This window comes from Pteropus alecto, unplaced genomic scaffold, assembly GCF_000325575.1.
Source record: "Pteropus alecto unplaced genomic scaffold, ASM32557v1 scaffold78, whole genome shotgun sequence".
NCBI lineage: Eukaryota > Metazoa > Chordata > Mammalia > Chiroptera > Pteropodidae > Pteropus > Pteropus alecto.
The window spans coordinates 1,032,271-1,056,861 of NW_006443124.1; the positions used below are offsets into that span (position 1 = coordinate 1,032,271).

General features: G+C 35.1%; 1 protein-coding gene and 1 pseudogene across 2 annotated transcripts in view; both read left to right on the forward strand.

The window, feature by feature from the left end:
• The window catches only part of LARS (leucyl-tRNA synthetase), a 50,368-nt gene extending 26,861 nt beyond the window's left edge, over positions 1 to 23,507 (forward strand). For both annotated transcript variants that reach the window (XM_015598093.2, XM_006922966.3), the window contains exons 16-32: positions 816 to 901; positions 994 to 1,059; positions 1,159 to 1,241; positions 1,650 to 1,788; positions 2,272 to 2,484; positions 2,974 to 3,031; positions 4,839 to 4,902; positions 7,122 to 7,305; positions 8,428 to 8,518; positions 9,351 to 9,491; positions 10,497 to 10,637; positions 10,900 to 11,016; positions 13,204 to 13,314; positions 15,591 to 15,695; positions 16,935 to 17,030; positions 18,713 to 18,845; positions 23,286 to 23,507. In XM_015598093.2, the coding sequence (XP_015453579.1) occupies positions 816 to 901; positions 994 to 1,059; positions 1,159 to 1,241; positions 1,650 to 1,788; positions 2,272 to 2,484; positions 2,974 to 3,031; positions 4,839 to 4,902; positions 7,122 to 7,305; positions 8,428 to 8,518; positions 9,351 to 9,491; positions 10,497 to 10,637; positions 10,900 to 11,016; positions 13,204 to 13,314; positions 15,591 to 15,695; positions 16,935 to 17,030; positions 18,713 to 18,845; positions 23,286 to 23,491 (2,034 nt within the window). In that variant the 3' untranslated portion in view covers positions 23,492 to 23,507. The remainder of the gene's footprint in view (positions 1 to 815; positions 902 to 993; positions 1,060 to 1,158; positions 1,242 to 1,649; positions 1,789 to 2,271; positions 2,485 to 2,973; positions 3,032 to 4,838; positions 4,903 to 7,121; positions 7,306 to 8,427; positions 8,519 to 9,350; positions 9,492 to 10,496; positions 10,638 to 10,899; positions 11,017 to 13,203; positions 13,315 to 15,590; positions 15,696 to 16,934; positions 17,031 to 18,712; positions 18,846 to 23,285) is intronic.
• On the forward strand, positions 1,898 to 2,016 carry LOC112471970 (annotated as a pseudogene).
• Positions 23,508 to 24,591: the final 1,084 nt, after the last annotated feature.

Genomic DNA, 24,591 nt, shown 5'->3' on the forward strand with positions numbered 1-24,591 from the left:
AATTGCATTAAACCCACAGCAATGAATATTCATTTATGAGTAATGTTGAATATTATTTTAAAAATTATCCTAGCTTAACAAGTTTAGGATCATAATACATTAAGAGATATTTGGTAAAAAATAAAATTCATGATCAGTTTTCTAGTGGGAATTTTTAATGACAGTATAAGTCTTTAGTAACAATATTTTCTGTGTTTAATTTTTATGCATCTATTTTTTAAAAAGTTTCATGCATTTAATTTTCCATTTTATTATATTGTTATTATAACAAGGATAACCTCTAAACCATAGGACGAGAAACAATAAAACATCTTTCATTTTTCACTGAAGAGGAATAATCTCTACCTAGGGAAGGTGATCCACTTGCTGAAGATGCATGCCGTTTCAAAAGCAAGTGTTATATAGAAAATAGGGCAGATAACTTTAGCCTAGAAAGAAAGAAGATAAAATGAAAATGTGGGATTTTGATTATTGGTGGTACAGTATTTTTTTTTTTTTTTTTTATTCCCAGTGTGGGACAATATTTTTATTTTTAATTTTTAAAAAGAAACATTATACTTATTTAAGGCTTACAGCATGATTTGATATACATATAAACGGTGAAATGATTTCTGTAATCAAGCTAATTAATATATCTCCTCACATAGTTACCATTTATTTTATGTGTGATGAGAGCACCTGAAATCTGTTCTCTTAACAAATTTCCGGTTTTGAGTACAGTGATATGGCATTTTTAAAAGTTATTTTTATTACCCTTGAGACATAGAGATTGACTTGATTTAATATCTGATATATTTTTATTTACTTTCGTTTAGGGAGATGCACTTATTTATGTGGAACCAGAGAAACAAGTCATATCCCGGTCTGCAGATGAATGTGTCGTGGCCTTGTGTGACCAGTGGTTAGTCTCTCTTATAGCAAGAAGAAGTTTTCTTCAGTCACTTTGCTTATCCTTTTTGACCTTTTTTTTTCTAACCAATTGTGCACTCCCAGGTACTTGGATTATGGAGAAGAGAACTGGAGAAAACTGACAACCCAGTGCTTGAAGAACCTGGATACGTAAGATGGGAGAAGGGAAGTGATGAGGGAAGGGAAAGGAGATGAGAAACGTGGAGGACAGTAAAGGTGAAGAGAAACACTTTATTTTTTACTCTCCAGATTCTGTGAGGAGACGAGGAGGAATTTTGAAGCTTCCTTAGATTGGCTACAATCACATGCTTGTTCAAGAACTTACGGTCTAGGTGAGCAAACTTCAGATTTTTCTATTTGAATGACTTTGCCAGTTACACAAATTAACGCTTTTACCTGGTCCTCTCTCTTCTATTGTTTTTCTAAATTGGGATTGGGAGGTTTAGTCTAGAGGGTGAGGGGAACTAGGATGTGGTCCCCTACCATCTACCTCGTGGTAGAAATGTGCCCCCTCTAACCCACATACCTTTTATGTTGTGACCTTTTTATGGAAGTTTCAAGTGCTTCAACCATTTTGCTTTTTATTTACCATTTTATTTTTATTAATTATTCAAGTAGATTTAAGAACTTTCTGAATAATAGCTTTGTAAATGCTATAGGCCTGTTCTTGAAAGTAGATTCTGTAGATGAAGTATCTCTTAGGTCTCACATGCATTTGCTTTCTTCTTTTTATCTTTCAGGTACTCGTCTGCCTTGGGATGAGCAGTGGCTGATTGAATCACTATCTGATTCCACTATTTACATGGCGTTTTATACCGTGGCACACCTGTTGCAGGGGGGTAACTTGCGTGGACAGGCAGAGTCTCCACTGGGCATCAGGTTGGTAAATGGCTAAGGGAAAGAAGTTTGTCAGGAAGAGATATGATCTTTTGATTTATGTTTTGAAGCTTCGTTTTTTAAATATTTAGTTTTTATAAGAATTCATTTAGTCTACAGCTATGCTACCCTGAACGTGCCCGATCTCATCTGATCTCAGAAGCTAAGCAAGATTGGGCCTGGTTAGTACTTGGATGGGACACCACCTAGGAAGACCAAGTGCTGTAGGCATTTAAAAATAAAAGAATTCATTTAGCAGGATTTTATCCCAATGGTTTTACTTTTTTGCTATTGAACTGAGAAAAAGTAATCGATAGCCCCTTCTCTTATTATTATCCAGTCTTCATTCTTATGGTAGTCTGTTGTCCTTATTTGCTACTGTCACCACATTAATATTCCTAGTTCATAGTTAGATTAAAATACTGATTCTTTCAAAGAAATTACATATATAGTTATTATTGTTTATTTGTTTTATTTTTAATATAGACCACAACAGATGACCAGGGAAGTTTGGGATTATGTTTTCTTCAAGGAGGCTCCATTTCCTAAGACTCAGATCCCAAAGGAAAAATTAGATCGGTTAAAGCAGGAGTTTGAGTTCTGGTATCCTGTGGATCTTCGAGTCTCTGGCAAGGATCTTATTCCAAATCATCTTACATATTACCTTTATAATCATGTGGCTATGTGGCCAGAACAAAGGTGAGTGCTAAAAAAGATGGGGACTGGATTTATTACTTACTGATAGGGGTGTCCTGTGGCTTTAATTATATAAGGAGTTATTGTGTAGGATATAGATTTATCAGTTACACCAGCATCAGGTATCTATACTTATTTATTTTTTAATTTATACAAAGATACAACATTGTAGACACTATTTTGTCTCTTTTTTTTATGTAATAACATATTTCTAAGATCTTTTTATATCCATATATATAGCCCTGCCTGTATTGTTTAAATACTTACATAGTAGTTCACTATATGCCTATACCATAGTTTATATAACTAGTCCTTTATTAATAGACACTTCCGTTTTCATTTGTGTCCTGTTATGAATAAGACTTAGTAAAATATTCTTGTACATTTGTCATAGCAAACTTTTATGAATCTTTTAGCATTGACTCCAGAATTTTAAGCCTAAACCTTAAACTTTAAATTTTATTTTCTGTCTTTAAACATTTATCCATGAAGGGACAAATGGCCTGTAGCTGTGAGAACGAATGGACATCTTCTCCTCAACTCTGAGAAGGTAAGGCTCATTGCCTCTTTTTTTTTTCTTTTTTAAATATAAGAGCTATTTATTGAGTTCTTGATGCACAAGAGTAAAAGTCTTTGATTACAAAGACACATAAGACATGGTCTTGAACCTCACGTGGTTTCTGGCTAAGGGGATCGGATGGGGCAGATGATACAGCATATAGTGCCTGTTCCCATTAATAAAATCCTCCTTGTTTTAACTGCCCTTACCCTATTGCCTCACAGCCTGATTTCTAGCACTGTCTTCCAGTCCTCTCCTATGTCTCTACCATGTGGTCCTCTGACCCTGCTTTAACTACCATGTGCATCTACGTGCGCATTTTAGTCATCATCTTACTACAGTTACCATATTTAGCAAACGAAAATAGGGGACATACTTATACTAAAAAATTTCTACCTGAAATTAAAGTTAACTGGATATTATATATTTTATCTGGCAATGCAATGTCTTAAGTGAGTTGGCTGCCAGCTAACCTAGTGAGTGTTCCTGCATTCTTGAAATGATCTCCTTCTTTGACAGATGTGACATGACTGACATTACTCTCTCCTTGTCTTCCTCCTCCCCCTTGGACCACGCCTCAGTCTCTTAAATCTTGAGCTTCCTCAGAGCTCCAGCTTCTGTTCACTCTCGCTCACTCTTCCCAGGACACCTTCAGCACACTTCAGACTCATTGCCTCTTGAAAGTTAAAATTTTGCAGAAAGCTTTTCAGATGTAGGAATCATTTTTTTTAAATAAATAAATAAATAAAAGCCATAAAAAAAAATGAAAATCAGAAAGTTAAAAATTTTCCATTTAAAACGTTTAGGAAACTAACAGCATAAAATTTATCTTTAAAATTGAATGAGTAGAGTGGATACTATTAAATGAGTGGAGGGACTTACATATTATGACATTACCTATTATATTTGTATTTAGAGTGACAAAAGGTGACACAAATTGTGACTGGAGGAGAGAGAAAGAGACAGAAGGACACAAGGGGTCAGAGACAGAGATGGAAACGTATAGATCCTAGTGTTGAGAACTTAGAGCATCTTTCTCATTAAGTAGAGAAAATAGTTTGATGGTTTTGTTTTTGTTTTATACAGTTACTGGCCATTAAATTAGAATAACAGAATTTTAATTTAATTCTATAGTTTGTTATAATGACATTTTCTTTGGTCTCAACATTGTTGTATTATACACTGTACAAGATACTTTATTGCCATATACTGGAAAATTGATGTAATATCACCTCTCTTTGGTATCAGCAAAGTTATGATAAAGACATAAACAACTTTAAAGTAATATTATTAGGTTGTGTACAGGGCCTCCTTAGATGTGCTGCCCTTAGGCGGAGCACAATTTGAACAACCAATTATTGTGACCCTAATGACAGGGAGTTCCCTAAAACCCCAACTCTGACCGATGAGCTAGTCCATGTATTTCTGAATGACTACTAGCTATAATGCTCTTTTTTATGACCAACTAAAGTGTTCCAAGGTTGTAGTGGAATAATTTCACATGTCTAAACCAATGGTATAGGCTAATGGAAAGAGCAGTGGACTGAGTAGCAGACTGGAGATCCTATCCTCACTCTGTCACTGACTAGCTGAATAAACTGTGTAAGTGACTTTATTGACTGGACTTCAGTATTCACCTCTGTAAAATTAGTTTAAGGTATCTGTTTTCTTTTCACATTTCTAATCCTTTTTGTCCTTACTCGATTATGGCCAACCTATTTCATTTGATTTGGCTGATTAGGTTTCTTTTATTTATATGTATTCTTACTAAAGCCTACTCATTGGCTTTCAATTCCAGATGTCAAAATCCACAGGCAACTTCTTCACTTTGAGCCAAGCTATTGACAAGTTTTCAGCAGACGGTAAGTATACTTTTTTTTTTTATTATTATTGCTGTTATGTAGGGTCCCATTGTCCTCAGATTACAGAACGCAATTTTAAATTGTTTTAATTTTATTACTTTTGCCAATATTTTAAAGTATTCATGTTTTCTTTGTGTACAAATGCTGTAAGATGTAAAACATAAGAATTGCTGATGTGATCATTAGGGACAAATTCAAGCTAAGATTAGATTGAAGAGTTGGTTTGTAGAGGTGTTTAATATGTAGGCAGCTTTTCCAAAGTATTTCCTCTATATTTACTGTAAATATGGGTGACTTGAACTTGGGAGTGTTCACTTTTCAGGAGAATATTTTTTCCCTGGCCTCAGTACTGTTCATTTAATCATTACTTTGTCAAGAGAAGAAATGAACTGTCTGACCTGAAGGACCCGTTCATTTCTTGTGCATCTTAGTTTGTGGCCATCGTGGCACTTCTTTTTTCTGATCACAGCTAGCACAGTTCAAGACCATACTGCAGGGGATTGGGAAGGACTAACCTACATAACTCAATAACAGTATTTTAACTGGACACCGTAAGGCAAAAAAGGAACTATACACAAATACTGAAATTAGCAAATATATTTCTATAGGTGGTGTAGATTAGCAGTTCTGAAATATATGTGTACTGTGATGAACAAATAAATATACTGTAGATGAGAGCTCAGAGTCAGAGAGAGAAGCTATATAGAGGTAAATGGATTGGAATTGGCAATATCAGGATAAACTCATGGTTTTTATTTTGTGTACAGATAGGTATAAAAATAAACTGATGTGAGTATGGGTTAGTATATGTGCAGGCATACCTCACTTGATTACACTTCAAGATAGTGTGTATTTTACAAATTGAAGGTGTGTGACAACCCTGTATCAAACAAGCCTATCGTTGCCATTTTTCCCACAGTGTGCGTATTTCGTGTTTCTGGGTCACAATTTGGTAATTCTCATAATATTTCAAACTCTTTCATTGTTATTATATTTTTGTGATGGTCTGTGATCAGTGATCTTTGATGTTACTATTGTAATTGTTTTGGGGCGCCGGAGACCGCATCCATGTAAGATCACAAACTTAATTGATAAAGTTGCGTGTGTTCTGATGGTTTCACCGACTGACCGTTCCCCCATCTCTCTCCGTCTCCTCAAGGCTCCCTATTCTCTGAGACACAACAATATTGAAATTAGGCAGATTAATAACCCTACAATGGCCTCTAAGTGTTCAAGTGAAAGGGGTCTCTGCCTGTCTTTCACTTTAATTCAAACACTGGAAATGATTAAACTTAGTGAGGAAGGCATGTTGGAAGCCAAAAGAGACCAAAAGCGAGGCCTCTTGTGCCAGATAGTTAGCCAAGTTGTGAATACAAAGGAAAAGTTCTTGAAAGAAATTAAACATGCTGTTCCAGTGAACACACAAATGGTAAGAAAGGGAAACAGGCTTATTGCTGATATGGAGAAAATTCTCGAGGTCTAGATAGAAGACCAAACTAGCCACAACTTTTCCTTAAGCCAAAGCCTCATCCAGAGCAAGACCCTAACTCTATCTTGAGTTCTGTGAAGGCAGAGAGAGGTGAGAAAGCTGCGGAAAAAAAGATTGAAGTTAGCATGAAGTTTAAGGAAAGAAGCCATCTTAATAACACAAAATGTGGTTTTCTTATTCTTTTTTTTGCAGCAACATAGTATTTCATTGCAAAATTAAGCTCTTATTGATTTTTTTCAATATTTTAGAATGGAAGATTTTGGTTGAATAATAAAATTTTGTTAGAAAACTTAGAAGAAGCTATTTTTAGGACTAAGAAGTAAAATATGTATTTGTACACATAAGGCACCAATGTGTGTTTTCATGCATTAAAATATAGTATTTTGCTACCTCTAAATGAAGCTGAGATATCTATCCCCAGTTTATCATTTTTTTCCTTTGCCTCATTAAAGATCACTTTATCTCATTAACTTGGCATGCCTGATAATAAACACATATTGATGTTAAGTGTATGCAAATCAATACAGATGCTTCAAATATTTTAACAACATCGTTAGGGATACTACTTTTGGTGACTTTTGTTTTTGCTGTTGACCCATGACAGTTCTTTAAAACATTTGTTAATTCTTAATTTATGTATAGACTTGGTGATGTACCCAACTGGACACATAGTTGATATTCGGTAACCACGTTTTTAAATCATCAGTTGTTTTTTCTCTTCTTCTTCTAGGAATGCGCTTGGCTCTGGCTGATGCTGGTGACACTGTTGAAGATGCTAACTTTGTGGAAACCATGGCAGATGCAGGTATTCTCCGTCTGTACACCTGGGTGGAGTGGGTGAAAGAAATGGTAGCCAACTGGGACAGCCTAAGAAGTGGTCCTGCCAGCACCTTCAATGATAGAGTTTTTGCCAGGTAATCTAAGGACCCCAACCACTTTGTACTTTAGAGTTGCATAGTCCTGGTACATTTTAAAGTTTTCTTTGTTTATCCCCTAAAAGAAATTAGCTGATGATAATAGCTACTATTCATTGAAAACTTACTTGTGCCAGATGCTATGCTAAGTACTTTGAATCCATTGTCTGATTTTCGCCACATGACAACCTTATAAGATAAAGATATTTTTAGCTCTGTTTTGTACTTTAAGAAGTTGAGGCTTGGAAAAATTAAGTATTTCATTAAATGCCTCAAAGCTAGCAATTTCGAATTTGGGATATGAATGTGTTTCTATATTTCTCCAAAGCCCATTCTCATAACCATTTTATTGTGCTGTCTTGCATTAAAGTAGGGCAGAATGGTTCAAGGAAAAGTAGATTAAAAGAAATGAAGAATTATCATTTTCTGCCCCCTTCAAAAGACATTTATTAATTCTACGTATCAGGAACCATACTTAGCACAGGTCTGAGAAAGATGGATGAGACCTGATTCTCCAGTTGTCCAGCAGGAGAGGAAAACACTTATCCCACCAGTTTTAAGTGTAATAATAGGGATTGACGGAATTCAGATGGTGTGAATTCTGAGTTTCTTGAAAAATAAACAGGATTTTTGCACGGAGAGGAGAAAGCCATGGAAAGAGTATAGTATTTATTTAAAGTACAGTATATGGAGGCCAGATTAGGCCATTTTATGAAGGGCCCGAGGTAGCATGAGAACATTTTTCTTAAATATTCAATGTCAGTTGTTTTAAATGCAACTATTAAACCTGACTATAACTTTAGGTAAGCTATTTTCATATTGTATTTGGGCTTCATAACGAAGTTTCCGTCAAAGAATTTTGAAATAAACGCATGGTTAATAATGTTATCATAAACAGGAACTCTAAGCAGTGTCAGGTGACAATATGTACTTAAAAGTGGATGGACAATAGGGAGGCTGCAGTAGGCAGTTTTAAGGAACACGGAGATGGTTTTCTGGTTGAGCAGTTTTGAATATTTCAGGCATTGTTCTCATTTGACTGTAAATTAGGACTTGGAGCAGATTTTTATACCTATCTCTACTTGCCTTTAAATTCAGTAACCTTTTTTTCCTATTTAATAGTGAAATGAATGCAGGAATTATAAAAACAGATCAAAACTATGAAAAGATGATGTTTAAAGAAGCTTTGAAAACAGGATTTTTTGAGTTTCAGGTAGGCTATTATTAATTCTTTTAGTAGTTATAAAATAACATCAGAGCGAATATGATGTATTTTTGCCCCTTTCCCATCCTGCTATACCATAATAACATCAGAAGTGGAGACTAAACATCTTGCCCAGAAAGTTTTAAATTCTTCAATAAATTGTGATTATAAATAGTTTCCTTTGGTACTTTTCCTTTTATATTTACTTAATATAAGTAATCCTGTGTCTGGTTAAGTTGTACATATTAATAGATTATATCTAAAAATTAGTCATACGTTCCAGGAAAACATTTTTAAGTTGGTAAAAAAAAATAAAGGCATAATCGTAACTTGTTATTTGAAAACATTTTCTGAAGTTTTCCACAAGGTGTCAGTGTTTCCTCAAGTTTAGCAGTTGAAGTGCTTAAAGTAAAAATAGGTTTACTCAATCGGTTTTGTAAAATATCGTATTGGGATTTATGTAACTTGGTTTCCATAGATGTGGTTAAATGATAAGTGCTGAGCACACTGACATATCATGTTTATAGCCTTTTTTTGGTACTTAATATCTTTCCTATATACTGCTCAGAGCATTTTGCCCTTAGTATTAGTTTAAATTGTTCGACTTTTATGTCTTACAAAATGTTTCTTAATTTTTTTTGAGACTCAGAACTGCAGTATCCTTTGAACGAGGTTTGATACACATTTACTTGTAAATCGTTAAAACCACAAAAATTCATCATGGGATTTTAAAAGACTAAAAACTTAAAAATGCATTAAAACAGAGACACTGATTTTTTTTTTTACTTTTATTTTAAAGAAGTACGGGGAGAGAATTGGTAAATAATTTCAAATTTTATAGGCCGCAAAAGATAAGTACCGTGAATTGGCCATAGAAGGGATGCACAGAGACCTTGTGTTCCGGTTTATTGAAGTTCAGACACTTCTCTTGGCTCCATTCTGTCCACATTTGTGTGAGCACATCTGGACCCTCCTGGGAAAGGTATCTTTATGCATTTAAGATGTTGTGGGCGTTTTTGATTTTGGTCTCATTAAATAAATGTGGTAATGTTGTTACTGAAGAGAAAAAGACTGAAAATTAGTATTTCAAGAATAATGTTGAATTCATCATCATAATTACTGCAACAGGTTAAACCGAAGCTACCTCCTATTTAGACAGATATATTATATATATGCCTTTATGTATACACAGTGTATGTATTTTTAAAACGTGACTGTGCATATTGTTTATCTCTTAATTCCTGTTGGGAAATGTTATAATGCATTTAAATATGTTCAGATATACATTTGAATACATGTATGACCAATTGTTTTTCCAAGTGTTTGTTAAAAAGGTGAAAATATTGAAAAATATAAATGTTATGGACTGTTTATAAACAAAGATTGAAGTGCATATTTGCATAAATATTCTTGTTTTATATAAAATTCCTGGGATATATAGGGCTGCATATTCAAGGATATTGTATTAGCATTCTTACTGTGAAGATAAATTCAGTTATTTCTCCCCGGCTTGCAGATAAACAGATTGGCTGGTTTAAGAACTCCTTTCCAACCTTATTAGATAGACTCTTTTGTATTTTGCAGCACATGAACAATACAAAAATGTGCTCGTGATGTATATACCAAATAGCCATACTTGCAATACTGGATGTATTAATAGGATAAAAACTGAGAATGTGCATAATTTATATAATGATTAAATTTAGGCAAATTAGCATTACATAATTTTCTTTGAAAGTGAGCATATGTGTGTGGGTATTAATATGCTTGTACAAATGGATGCTAATTAAGAATGTAGAGTCAGACTTCACAGCTTGAATTCTAGGGAACATTAGATCAGGGGCTATGGAAGTGTGCTGTGTGTAGTCAGGGTTTGAACTTGGAACACACAATTGCAGATGTTAGCCTTGGTATGAAACTGTAATCAAGAATCATAAACTAGTTTTGTCATCTAATTCCCTGAGTTTTTTCTTTTTTTCTTTAAAAGCCTGACTCAATTATGGATGCTTCATGGCCCGTCGTGGGTCCTGTGGATGAAACCTTGATACGTTCCTCACAGTACCTCATGGAAGTAGCACATGACCTTAGACTGCGACTAAAGAACTATATGATGCCAGCCAAAGGGAAGGTGAAGTCATTTTTTTTTTTTTTTTAAACAAAGGTCATTCTTGAAAAGTTATTCATCAAATAACATTTAACAGTAATAAAAATTCAGACATTTTTGTTAAGATGTGTAGGGCTATCTTCACTGCTAATGCAGTTCTATATTGTGTATATACTGTGTATATTTTTAGTGTTAAAGGCGGTAGTGGTATACACTGGAAGGTTCTTTTTATTTTTGGTATATATGAAAGTGACTAAATGTCTTTTCCATTTCTTCTCCCCTGTAGAAGACTGAGACCTCAAAGGAACTACCTCAGAAGCCTTCACACTGCACCATTTATGTGGCAAAGAACTACCCACCTTGGCAGCATACTACCCTGTCAGTGCTACGTGACCACATTGAGGTGATGTTCTCAGCAGACTTCTTCCCCCAGCGTTGTGTCCTGCTTTTGGTGTTTTGGTTTTTAGAGCATTGGCAGTGTCTGGAGGAGGGAAGATGGGCAGCTTTGTTTAACTGCCTCGAGGCTTAGGGCTTCTTTTGTTATCCTCAGTGGCTCTTAAATGGATGCCAAGGGTAAAGCTACTGCTTTTTCATCATTTTTTGAAACTTTCGTACAAAACTACACCGAATCTAGTTGTATATAATTAAAGGGTGTGGGACTTTTTCATACGTGTGATTAAAATTATGAAGCAAAAGGACTGAGTTGGCTGTTTGGATATGTTGTGACCTGAGCACTTGAGCTTCATGAAGCCTTAACCTAATTATGTTTGAAAAAATTGAAGGTTGGCTCTTGAGTAATTTATAAGAAAGTGTTCAGTTTACTAATTACCCATAGAAATGGAGTCTGATGTTTTTGGCTCTGTCAGGTAAATAGTTATTAAATATGATCGTTCTATTTAAAGGAAACTCGCTATTTAACTTAGTTCTAGGTGTTTCTAAAGAGAAAAATTAAAAATTCACTTACTTTTTTCCTTTCACATTCAAAATATGGAAGTAAAGTACACGTTATGGAATTTTTGCTTAGGTTATTGAGAATAGTTATTGGTAGACACAAACCGTTAAGGTGCACTTAAGAAAGAGAGAGAGACAAAACAGATTATAGCCAAAGCCTTAAGTGATAATACAAAGGAAAAATCCTTAGTTTTGATTTTATATACCTTTATTAGAATTTCGCCTCAATAATTTTCATAGTTAATTAAGGAATACTCAGAAGAACTTGTACATTTGCAAGATTTGATGGAAAGAGAAGAGCAAGTGTGTTTGTTTTTTTTGCCTCATGAACCTGTTTTTGTGGAGAACTGCTTCTTCCTTGGTGTGTGATAGAAAAAGAAGGTAAACTTTAGAATCTGCTTGCAGATTTTAACTTATGATGGGTAAAAGAGAAGCTACTTTGGTAGGTGGAAAAATAAAACTGTGTCTGTGAATTGCATATTCATACTAGCATTTTCAAACAATAGAAAAACCAAGTATAGTATGTAGTGTCCCAGGTATTAAAAAATAGATGCATCACCAGTGTTCTTTTTAGAGGTTATAGTTTTACTTAGTATTCATTGACTACTTATTACATAGTTTCAAAATAACATCATCTTTTGCTATTGTTTGGAATCATTACCTTCCTTTCCAACTTTTGTTTTCATCCAAAAGAACTAAAAGAATGTTAGTTTGTAATCAAGAAGAATGTTATGTTGAATACAGAACCTTTTTTGTGACATACAGGGAAAAGGAGTGTTGCCTGCCCTCTTCTCTTTCATCTGTATTTCAAAGCAGCACATTGACAAGTAGAGAAAAAAATTTTTCCCCATGTACCTCAGTAAAGGTTAGAATTAAAACTAAATGGATTATGGGAAATCTTATGTTACTTTTCATTTAGACTTATTCCCAACCCTTGGCTTTGATGCTGTGCGTCTATAATAAGGAGAAAATAAGTCACCCAAAACTCTGAAAAGGCTGCTTGCTTTATTTCTCACTCTATTAAAGGGGACAGATGATGTTTGCAGAAATGAATGTACATTCAGGCAGCACATTTGGGACTTAACGCATATCAGTGATATAGAGTATAGGCATTTGTTTTTGATAGAAATGATACTGTTTTTAACAGATTGATAGCTAGAGAGTCCTTCTTTCACATTTGTGGTAACAATTTATAACAGCGTTCAAAAGCAGACATTGTATAAATCTTGTATGATCCCTGTGTAGTTTTTCATTTCGATGTAACTAATGAAATGCTTGTAGGGGTTTGAAGACAAAAAAGATCTTTATAAGACCGTTTCGTTTTCTCATCAGATAAAACCTGATGTTACAATCCTAGAGGTGCCATTATTGTAAGGAAAAGTTAAGGTTTTGTGTGATACCGCTTTTCTCTCCAAAGTCATATATTCTCTGAATTTAGAGGGAGGAGGAAACTCCCTTCTGTATTATTCATTCCCCTTTCACTTCCTCACGGCACAGGGGCTGCACACTCTTCTGCAGTTCTCTAGCAGATGGGTAGAGGCCTCCATTGTATGTCTGGCCAACTTCTTACAGGTGTATCTATCCTGCATCATCTTTAAAGTATTTTTCTCCACATCTTCTCTCACTTTTATTTTTTTAGAACAATAATGGAAAATTGCCTGATAACAAAGTCATTGCCAGTGAACTAGGCAGTTTGCCAGAATTGAAGAAATACATGAAGAAAGCGATGCCGTTTGTTGCCATGATTAAGGTAAGCTGTGGACCTTGTGTCACTGCCCACATGAGTAATGGTTAGGTAGGACAGTAGAAGGAAGGGGGAAAACTTTGGGTACGAATTCCCCAAGAAATCTGCCAAAGTAGCACTTTTCAAGCAGTGGTTGTGAGAAATGAACGATCAGATTTGGGGTTTACCTGTGGAATTGCTGAGTATTTGAAAATATGTATTGTGGAAGAAAAACCGATTTAGAATTGCCGCACTAAATGATTCTCTTCCTGTTCTACCTTCCCTTTTCACTTTGGGGAGGAAGCATATTCTTTTGGCTAACTTTAGGATATTTTTACTCCATCCTATTAGTGGAACCAAGTTTCTGCATTTGCATAGGTTTAGCTTAACAGGAATACACATTGCTTATAGACATTGGCTCTGTTGATATTTTGGGCCAGAGAGTTCTTTGTTGTGAGGGGTTGTCCTATGCACTAGAGGATGTTTTGCAGTGTCCTTGGCTTCTACCTGTCAGATGCCAGTAGGACCTCCCCTTCAGCCCCCTTCAGGTTGTGACAACCAGAAATGTCTTCAGATATTGCTAAATGTCTCCTGGGGGCAAAATCATTACACCTCCCTCCCTTAAGAATCATTGGGTTAAACTCTTAATTTTCTTCATATACATAACTTATCTATTGGATTTCTTGACAAAGAAACAGAAAGAAAGCTGTATGTTGCTTGAAATCTCAGGCTCTGGGGTCTGGTAAATCTTGGTCCCAATCCTGTTTGCCTGTTACTGACTAGTTTTGAGGCCTTAGACAAATCACTTAAATTCTTTGAGCAACAAGGTTTTTCACCTATAAAATGAGGAAATTAATAAACCTACCTTTTAAGAGTGCTGTGAGGAGTGAATGAAGTAATACAGTTAACCAAATATTACCTGTCAAGAAGTAGGCTCAGTAATTTTTTTTTAAATGTAAATCGATGTCTTCCATCCTGCTAGGCACATAGTGGTTATTCTTGTACTTTAGATTAATTCTCGAATATTTCAGGCTACAGATGCCTGCCTAATGGAGACCAAAACTCTTAGCTTGTCCTACATTGGAGTACATTATATTCTTGGGAAAGTCTTTTAATTCTCTTAGACCAGAGTCAACCATCTGAGCCTTATGGTGTTTGAAATTTCAGAAATAATTTAGAATCCTGGGTTAACATATCTTAGTCAAGTTATACTATGTCTGCTAGTATGCTCTGAATTCACTGGTTCCCTGCTCAGCTAGTACCATTGGTTAGAATGCCAGATTCATTCTCACCATACAGATTCAACAAAATATCTCATTATTGGTTGCAAAGACAATTAATGTTGATGACATGCATTAACAGAATCCAGAGAAACTGATTTGGAAAGTAGTTATACAATATTAGATTCAAGAGTTGGCTTTTTGAAAAACCAGTGTTAGACTATTTGAGTAGTAATATATTTTTTTTCAGTAATATTGGTGATTTGCCAGACATGTTAGTGGTTCGAAACTTTGAAAAGAGTTTAATAAATCTGAGAATAAGAAAATGGCTTTTAGCATTTTTTTTTTTTTTTTTTGATGGTAAGAGAAAACTTGGACTGTAAAGGAAAACAGTGGTATAGGAATCATGGTGGGTCATTTTCTGTCAGTGCAGCGTGGCCCAGGCAGGTAGCTGTGTCTGTGCATATGAACTTGGATCCCGAAGGTTACATTTTGCATGGCAATTATTTTATTTCATGTTCAAAGAAATTAAGAAAAATTTTTTTTTATATGCCATAGGAATATTTTAGTATCCATATAGTATGACTTTTTAAATTTTTATTTAAAAATTTATAGGAACATCTTTGGGAATTGTTTGATTATTATTAATTCACTATTCTTTGATTATACCTTTAAAGATTTGGTATCTTGGAAAAAACTTTTTTTGAGGGGGTTAACTGAACGGATATTTTCTTACATTTATTTGATTCCTTGTCAAAGCAAATTTTTCGGGTTTGCACATTAAGTTAGTCTAAGTAAACAATGATAAAATCATTTATTTTATGAATCTGGAAACCTTGTCCTTCCAGTCTTTTCATTGCTGCCTTAATCTTATCATACTTTAAATGATAATTACTGTGAGCTAGTGATTTCATTAACAAGCAAACATAGATAAGGGAAACCATAAGTCTAAAGCTTTCCCTTTAACTGTTCAAATTTGAAGATTTTATCAGTTGAGAGAAGAATGATTGCTTTGGAGGAAATATATTCTTTTCAACATATTCAGAATGTGATTTTGTTTCTCAAAACCTTTTTGGCTGTTAGGAAAATCTGGAGAAGGTGGGACGTCGTGTTCTGGATTTGCAATTAGAATTTGATGAACAGGCGGTGCTTATGGAGAATATAGTCTACCTGACCAATTCCCTAGAGGTAAGAGGGGCTGGGAATTATAATAACTAGTTAACTGTAGCAAACATAATCCAGCTATTTTGTTTTATAATAAACCTTTTAATAAACTTTATCTTTGCCAAATATATCAGTTAAAAATTATTTTGGAAGGGGGGTTATAGAAATTTCAGGAAGAAAAAAATGATCTTTCACCTTATTTTACTTACCAGTTATTCTTCATGTAAAATACTAGGTATATACACCTGGATTTTCTCCCCCAAAATTAGCTTTAAAATAATGAGGAGACCTTATATTGAAATACTTTCAAAATCTCTTAGATTATGGGATGCTCTGAATTGCTTCTTTCACCCCTACCCTTTCCTTATAGACCTTAGATTCACAGAATTGGATTAATTAGAATCCTTGGTTCATGGCTGGTCCCATTTTTTTTTTTAATAACTTAATGAACATCCATGAATCTACTACCCAACCGAAGAACTAAACATTACCAATAGCTTTCACATATTCTTCCAGTCCCACCTTCCCACCCCAGTCACAACTTTATATACGGATTATAAAAATGCTGTCTCTCAGACAGCTTAGGCAGAAAGAAAGATAATTTGCTCTAGAAAATTGTTAGAAGACTCAAAGTGGTTCTAGTGATAATGAAGACATTGAAGTAAAAAAAGAAAAATGCAGGTTTAGAGTTTGAATGAAATTATTTCATGAAATATTAGAATGGAAGATAGTTTCTAAATAAGCATTTTCTGCCATATAATTATGAGTTAATTAAATTAATAGTAGACATCTATTTTAAAGATATTTCTAAATATTCTTATATATTCATGGAGGTCAAAACCTTGGATCTTTGGAACAATGGAGACACTTATATTTAGGGTCATTTTATATTCAGGCATATGCAATATGTTACATTTCTGAGTTTTTTTCTATTTAGGTGGAAGCCTTTTGTTCTTGAATGCTAAATTTTCTAACTTAAGTGGAAACCTTTTATGCTGATTTTTCATTTTCTCTTATACAGCAGATAGATGCCAGATTCTATTATAGAAAATGGTAAACATGACTGTATAGATAATAATACTGTGCAACATTTAAGATCAGTGTTAATTGATTACAGATTTCATTTAATGTTTTTACGGGAAATAATAAAATTGTACAGACCATTTCATGTTAAGTGGAGAGCCTTTGGTGAAATGAGGTGATGATCAATTTCAATTATATTAAGTGATACTAATGACTACCATTTTTTTCCCCTCTGTTTAGCTAGAACACATAGAAGTCAAGTTTGCCTCTGAAGCAGAAGATAAAGTCAGAGAAGACTGCTGTCCTGGGAAACCACTTACTGTTTTTAGAACAGAAGTAAGTTGAAAGAATCTCACTGAATCATTGTGTTTTAGAGCTAAAGAGACCTTAGCTATCATTACATCTAAACCCATCATTTTAAAGATAGAAAGAACTGAGGTCCAGAAGAGTAAGTGATTGGTTTGGTCCAGGCCACATAGTTAGAGATGGGGCTGGATTTGAGGTTTTCTAATTATCTGGTTGATGCAATACTCACTGTTCCTTTCTCTACTGTAACGGATAGCTTCAGATGTCATTTATGGGTTTTATGACATCAGATGTTGTTTGTAGGTTTAAAAAATAAAAATGTGATTTTCAAAACTTGGTCTTTATTTAGAAATACAGTGGAAATTGAAATGTAAGACTTTTTAAACAGCGAAAAGGCACTTTCATTCTTCAGGTGCATCTTGGTTAATAATGTTATTTAGGATTTTTGGTTTCTGGCCTAAATTAGCTTGATGCATTATCTTAAGTTATGCCGGAATAATTCCTTTTTATTCCTTATTTTGGGCCATTATTGGTCCAGATAAATAGGTTTTGGAGTTTTGGGAGATTCTATGTATTTATTCTCAAAGAATCCATTCAGAATGGTAGCATTTTGCAAAGTCCAGTGGACTGCAATTTTGAGAGTCCATAAAATGCACTACTTTCTTGATGAGCAAAGGACTTAGTTATATCCTGTCACTTTTGCCACATTTAATTGAAAACTAGCAAATAAAAATCCTATTGAAAGAATGAGGTAATCATGATCATGGAGTCTTCCTGGATGTTACCATGTAATGAATACCCTTATTACGTTAACATATGGTGACTTTTAAAAGTGCAGCCATTTGGACCATGGAAATAAGGTACTTGAAATAGTGTTCCCTATACAGATATGTTTATTTAAGCTGCTTTCAAGCATTCCATGAAGCTATTATGTATTTAAATCTTTCACAAAACTCAGTTGCCTTTTTTTTCACTTAAAATAATGAGCAGGATCTTTGACTATATAATGCGGATGGTATTATGGCATAGAGCTGGTTTAATCCTGGCTCTGCCTTTTACTGGTTATAGGACCTTGGCCTACTTTGTTAATCTTTCTGTTTCTCAGTTTTCATCTGTGAAAAGGAGTCTTAAAGAAATAGTTTTCTAGATTCAGGAATAATGTCTGTAAAGTGCTTTGTACAATGCCTTATACATAGTAGAAATTCAATGAATGAAGGTAGTTGTAGAATAGAAAATATAATTATTGTTATTATCCATCAACAGTATTGATATATGTAGTCATAGTGATTTTTATCTAAGCATTTGGTTGTATGCATTATACATCTTTTATATTTGAGTATTCCTTTGTCATGATTTTAGAATACCAGAATTAAATCTGTCTTTCATTGGACATTAAAAAAGAGGAAGGGATTAAGAAGTACAAATTGGTAGTTAGAAAATAGTCATGGGTATGTAAAATACAGCATAGTCAATAATATTGTAATAACTATGTATGGTGTCAGATGGGTACTAGAATTATCAGGGTGATCAATTCATAAATTATATAAACATCAATTACCGCGTTGTATACCTGAAACTAATATAATATTATATGCCAACTATAATAGAAAAATTAAAAAATTTATTTTAAAAAATGTAGCAGAGATTCCTCCTCTCTCAACAGCATTCAGATTTGACTTCCTATAACAATTACTTTCTCTTTATTTTCCTAGCCTGGTGTGTTAGTTTCCCTAGTGAATCCCCAGCCATCCAATGGCCACTTCTCAACCAAAATTGAAATCAAGCAAGGAGATAACTGTGATGCCATAATCAGGCGTTTAATGAAAATGGACCGAGGACTCAAAGGTAAATAGTTTTCCTGAAATGCACATTTGGCAGTAGCTTGTGGACTTGATGAGTTCTAAGCAGAGGGGAGAAAGAAAAGTAACTGACTTGCTTAAGGGCAGTTGTGTAATGTGGAAAGACTATTGAACCCACAATTGGGAAACCTATATTCTCTTTGGGACGTAGTGACTAGATAAGCTTGTTGATGTGGCCATGTCATTTAATCTCTCAACTGATCTCTCTTTTAGTAAAATGAGGACACTGGATTGGACATTTTTACAAGACTCTGTCTATCCTTAATATTGTAACAAACAATTTCTGTCTCTCAGAGGTTTTCAGAATTAAGGAACACATACCCTTAATATTGCAAACTAACCTGCCCAACTGGGTCTGTTCTTAGGGAAGGAAGAGAAACAGAGTGAATGTCATTGTGTGCGCCATGTATTAGCCATTTAATCCTTTTGTGACAGTATAACGTGTAGAGGGTATTATTATTCCCCTTCACAGAGAATGGAGGTCAGAAAGGCTAAATAATTTGCAGAGTTCATTCAGTTAGTAAATCTTGGAGCTGGAATTCAAATTCAGGTCTGTTTGACTCCAAACTCATATTTTTTCATGTAAACAGTATGCCTCCAGGTAAAATATGTAAATAATCTTAATTTCTTATTAAGGTCAAGTCTAGATTTTCTGTGATTAGATTTAATATAATAGTTTTTAGCTTTTTTTCTCATTACTCAGCCAGGTCTTAGGCTAAACATAGTGCAAAGGGAGTTATTATGTGTCTGTATTTTTCTTCCCAATTATGAAGACAAATTAATGTTGAGATTCCCTATTTTGTCTTATCTCTCCTCTTCTTGATGGCTATCAAGAGTTGATTGGGCCACATCCCAGCAGAGTACAATTTTTCTGGAAAGATTTACAAATCCCAGACAGTGACCTAATTTATGAAACTATATTCAGGGCAACACTATCCCAGTAACATAGAAGACTTAAAATAGCCCTTTGGAATTCATTTTACCCTGTATTTTTTTGTTCTCGAAGTCATTTGTCTACCGTCCGTGGCCATTTCTTGAGAGACTATCGTGTAGTGTATATAGAGATAAGTGTGTATGTGTAGAGACTCATCGAGAGACCCACATATTACTGTTCATTAGGAGGCTGTGTCTGGTGAAGAAATAGAGGGCTAAGTAAGCTATTGGCATACATAATCATAATCTCAGAAGAAACTGCTGAGTGCAGTAAGAGAGGTGTAGATAAAACCAACAGCACGGAAGAGGGTGAGGTTATTTCTAGCTGTGGTGATCAGGGATGAATTTTGGAGAAAATATTGTTTGAATGGGGTCTTGAAAATGACACCTGCGAGGGGGAAGGGAGGGTGTGCTAGTGGGAGGGAAACTGGCCCTTGTTTCGCTGTGCATCAGTAGTATATCTGCGCTAGGGATTTTATTGTTTGTAGACATTTTAGAAATTATGGTAAAATATACAGAACATAAAATTGACCGTTTTAGTAATTTTTAAGTGAACAGTTCAGTGATGTGAAATACATTCACATGGTTGTGCAGCCATCACACTCTCCAACTCTAGAACTTCATCATGCCAAACTGAGACCCTGTACGCATTAAATAATAACTCCCCACAATCCTACCTCCCTCTAGTCCCTGGTAGCCACTGTTCTACTTTCTGCCTTTATGTAGTTGACGATTCTAGGTACCTTATATAAGTGGAACCATACACATTTGTTATTTTGTGTCTGGCTTATGTCAAAATGTCTGCAAGATTCATCTGTGTTGTTACAGGCATTAATTATGTTCCCTCAGTAAACCAGTTACTGCAGACTGATAGTGCCATCCTTAGAACTTATAGGCCACAAAAAAGTAGAACTTGAAAAATTTGAAATATGAACATATAGGAAGCCATTTTGTGGCTTTTCATTTGGCTATTTTATATTGCATATATCCAGTCCCAAGAAGATTTTTATAATAAGAAGAACTTTTAGCAATGAAGAACAATATGGTGGCTTTTAAAGAAAATAGATATATGTGTGGACCCACTGGATTGGATGATTGTGAGGTTGTAGCACATGAGGGAATGTATTCCTGTATCGAAAATTATGTCATATAATGTTAAACCTGCCTCCCTTTTAAATTTACTGAGATGTAGCACTCACTGGGTTCTTCGGACTGCACTGAAATGTGTTTTCTGTATCTTGTCTTTTCTCACTGAGCTTCTGGCATAATTTTTACATCCTTTGTCATACTAGCTGTGAATAATATTATCATAAAGTGTGCTAAGTTTTGGTGTTAGTAGCTGCTGTGAATTTTAGAGCATAGATAGAAATGTTAGGGGAGTTCGAAATTGATATTCTTCCAAGTATGTACAGAATAGCTGTAACCATGAGACTTTCCAGAAGCCCTCAGGATTCTTTGATATCTAAGGGGGCTGAGTAAATGAGATAGGAAGGGAGTGAAATTTAATAACATATTTCTCGGTCTGTCTGCTGCAATAGCCAGCAAGTGGTCCAATTAGTGCCAATTGTATTGAGGGTGATTATGATCTAGGTCCAGGAGGAACTAGGCTAAAACTATCATTTTACTCCACAAAAACCACTGAGCAACTATTTGATGATAATGACTTTAAATCACTCACAACCCATGCCACATATGAACTAATAACTTGGAGGTGAAAGGCTCCATTTCACATTATCAATCCCTAGGGACCTTCAATCACTCTCATCTCTAAGTGCCTTAAATCTTGTGTAGTTGCAGACTCAAATTTCAACATCTTTAATGATAAGAGAGGTCTGGGATAAGAAGAGACAGTAAAACCGCTAAGAAAGCTCCAAGATTTATTGGCAGTAATGAACTACATGGTGAACCATCAAAGCAAATGTGTTTTGTCACTTAGAATCCTGATTGAGTATTAAGGCTTCTTTGAAATAGTTTGATTCAGAATTGCTTGGAATGATGAGGGAGGTCTGTTTTGCGGGGCGGAGTGGTGGCGAAGAGTGGGGAGAGGGAGGGAGGGAATGAAGGAAAGAGAGGGAGAGAGATGCAGTAAAAGGCCTTGTGCGTAAAATCTGCTGGCAGGACTTGTCACTGCTTCCATAACAAAATAATTTGGTGTCACTGATGTGCATGTTGGATCGTAATAGCTGTTAAAATGGAATTATATTCTTCCTCCAAAGTAAGACCGTGGCTGTCATGCAGGCTGTATCTGCTCCTTTCCTGTTTTAATTTTTAGGGCTTGTGTTATATCTGGGAATAGATTATATGGCCTCTGCAAAGACTCTCCAAAGACTCTGGCAGGGTTTGCGTTCATGGTAGTCATAGGTAATTGCTCTGTAAGCCCCAAGATCCCTACTCTAAACTTGCAGTCCTTCAGTCTTTGCTTCCCAAGGAAAATAGAATGCCTGGATAACTTGTACTCCCGGCATAGCTGCCAGCTGCTTTAGTGTCTCCTTTTATCTCTTATCCCTCTCTTGCTAAGCTTCATACTCTCAACGCAACATAAGGGAGTGGAACTCAAGGACCAGCCAGCGATCTGCTTTAGAAAGGGGTGGGAAGTAACTTGGAACATATCTTCTATTTCTGTAGATCAAGATAAGCATAACTAGCCACGTAACACTTAGATTGAGCTGTAAACCCAGAATCAGCATTTGTAGTCATTTATGGTGTTTTTCCACCATATGAAAAAAAACCATTTGATGTTGGGAAGTCTCAGAATTGCTGAAATAAATAAATTTCTTTCAGGCTCGGTTGTTGGCAGGATTGTTGGATCATAAATTTGTTTGAGGGACAAGTGCTTTCTTTGCCAGGAGCCATTTTATCAGCTTGCACAAGAGCAGATCAGGAAAATCTCAAGCAGGGGAGGGTAGGAACTTATCCAAAAGCTTAAAATTCTGAAATCTGTACCCTTTTCCCCTGCCTTTCCTTTTCTCTCCTTGTCTCTCATCAGCTTGTTAATACAAACACTTTCATCCTTTGAGCAAAACAAGAAACTGGTAATGCTATTTATTAGAGAGTAATTCTTTTTTCCAAAAGTATCTTCCAAAAAAAAAAAAAAGGCTACAGTTTTTGCTGTTCTAATATATTCCAGGAAGCAAGACAAGAAAGAGAAAGAAGTTTTAGACTTCTTTGATAGTCTGAAGAATGGTTATTTGAAACATGGAAAAAGTGATCTGAGAGACCAAAATTACACTCAGTCCTCCCCTTTGGTTCGTATTCCAGAGTATGTGTAATACACAATCTCTCACAGTCTTTGATCTGGGCAAATGCTGACAGAGGGTGAAGATTTGTTAGATTTAGCTTTCTTTCTGAGATTGGGTTCTATTTAATAACGGAATGAAAATATTTTTTAGCTATAACAACTAATGTGTTTACAATGCAAATTGATCAGATTCAGGCATGGGTTTGAGTCAGTGACTGTAATTAAATGTTCATGTTGATAATCTCTTTTGTGTAGATCTTTCCAAAGTGAAACTGATGAGATTTGATGATCCGCTGCTGGGGCCTCGACGAATCCCTGTCCTAGGAAAAGAACACTCTGAGAAGACGCCCATTTCTGAACATGCTGTTTTCCACGTGGACCTCATGAGCAAGAAAATTTATCTTACTGAAAATGGGCTACAGGCAGATATTGGTGATACACTTGTCTATCTGGTTTATTAAACTCATTCAAAATGGAGCTTTATTCTGGTTTCTGGGGATACTACTACTTAGCCCCTACAGATTGGTTATGAGAACCTTAAGCTGGGCTCAAACAGATTTCATCTCTAACCATCAGATTCTACATATAATCATTATTATGTCAAGGCAGCTTGGATTTCTGGATCTAATAAATTTTTTTTTTTCCCTCCTTGGGGCCTTTAAGAGAGAGTTTATACCATACTTTTTTTTTTAAAAAAAATAAATTATTGCTAACTCCACAAGCTTCTAGTCTTTTAGATTAACACAAAAGTGTCAGTATGCTTATTTGATGAAGTGTACTTTATATCAGGGGTCCCCAATCCCCGGGCCAACAATGGGTACCAGTCTGTGGCCTGTTAGCAACTGGACTGCACAGCTGGCTGGCAAGCGAGCGAAGCTTTATCTGTATTTGCAGCCTTTCCCCAGCGCTAGCATCACCGCCTCAGCTCCACCTCAGATCATCAGGCATTAGATTCTCACAGGAGCACTGGTCTTTGGTCCCACAAAGGCTGGGGACCATTGCTTTATACTATTTATGAAGGCTAAGGCCTGTCCAACAACTCTTTATATTATATCTGTTATGGAGTTAACTGTATTCTTTAAAAAGAAAAAAGAAAATTAGGTAATTTTGCTTTTTAAAGGAAAGGAACTCTCATGATTTAAAACAACAAATGAGAATATTTTGACTATGATCCCTGGGTATTTTGTATAAAGAACAAATAGGTCTTGTATTTATAAGAAGTTTTTTTGGCTTTAATACAGTTAATTAACCACCAATAATGTCTTTCCAAGGCTAATATCAATAGCTTATAATATCAATAGCTTATAAACAGTTTACATTTAATCTACACTAAATTTAGACATTTTAAAAGACAGAATTTTTCCCCCTAGAAATCTGCATTTATCAAATTTGTCTTGAGTCCAATTGTGTTTAAAGACCATGCCAACTATATTGCACATTTATTCTTTTATTCTTGCTGGAATGTCTTTTGATATTGCCTGTACCATCTGTCTTCATTTGAGGAAAAAATATTAGGTATTGACTGGCAGAGGAGAAAAACATTTCCATTTCTTAAAGGGTT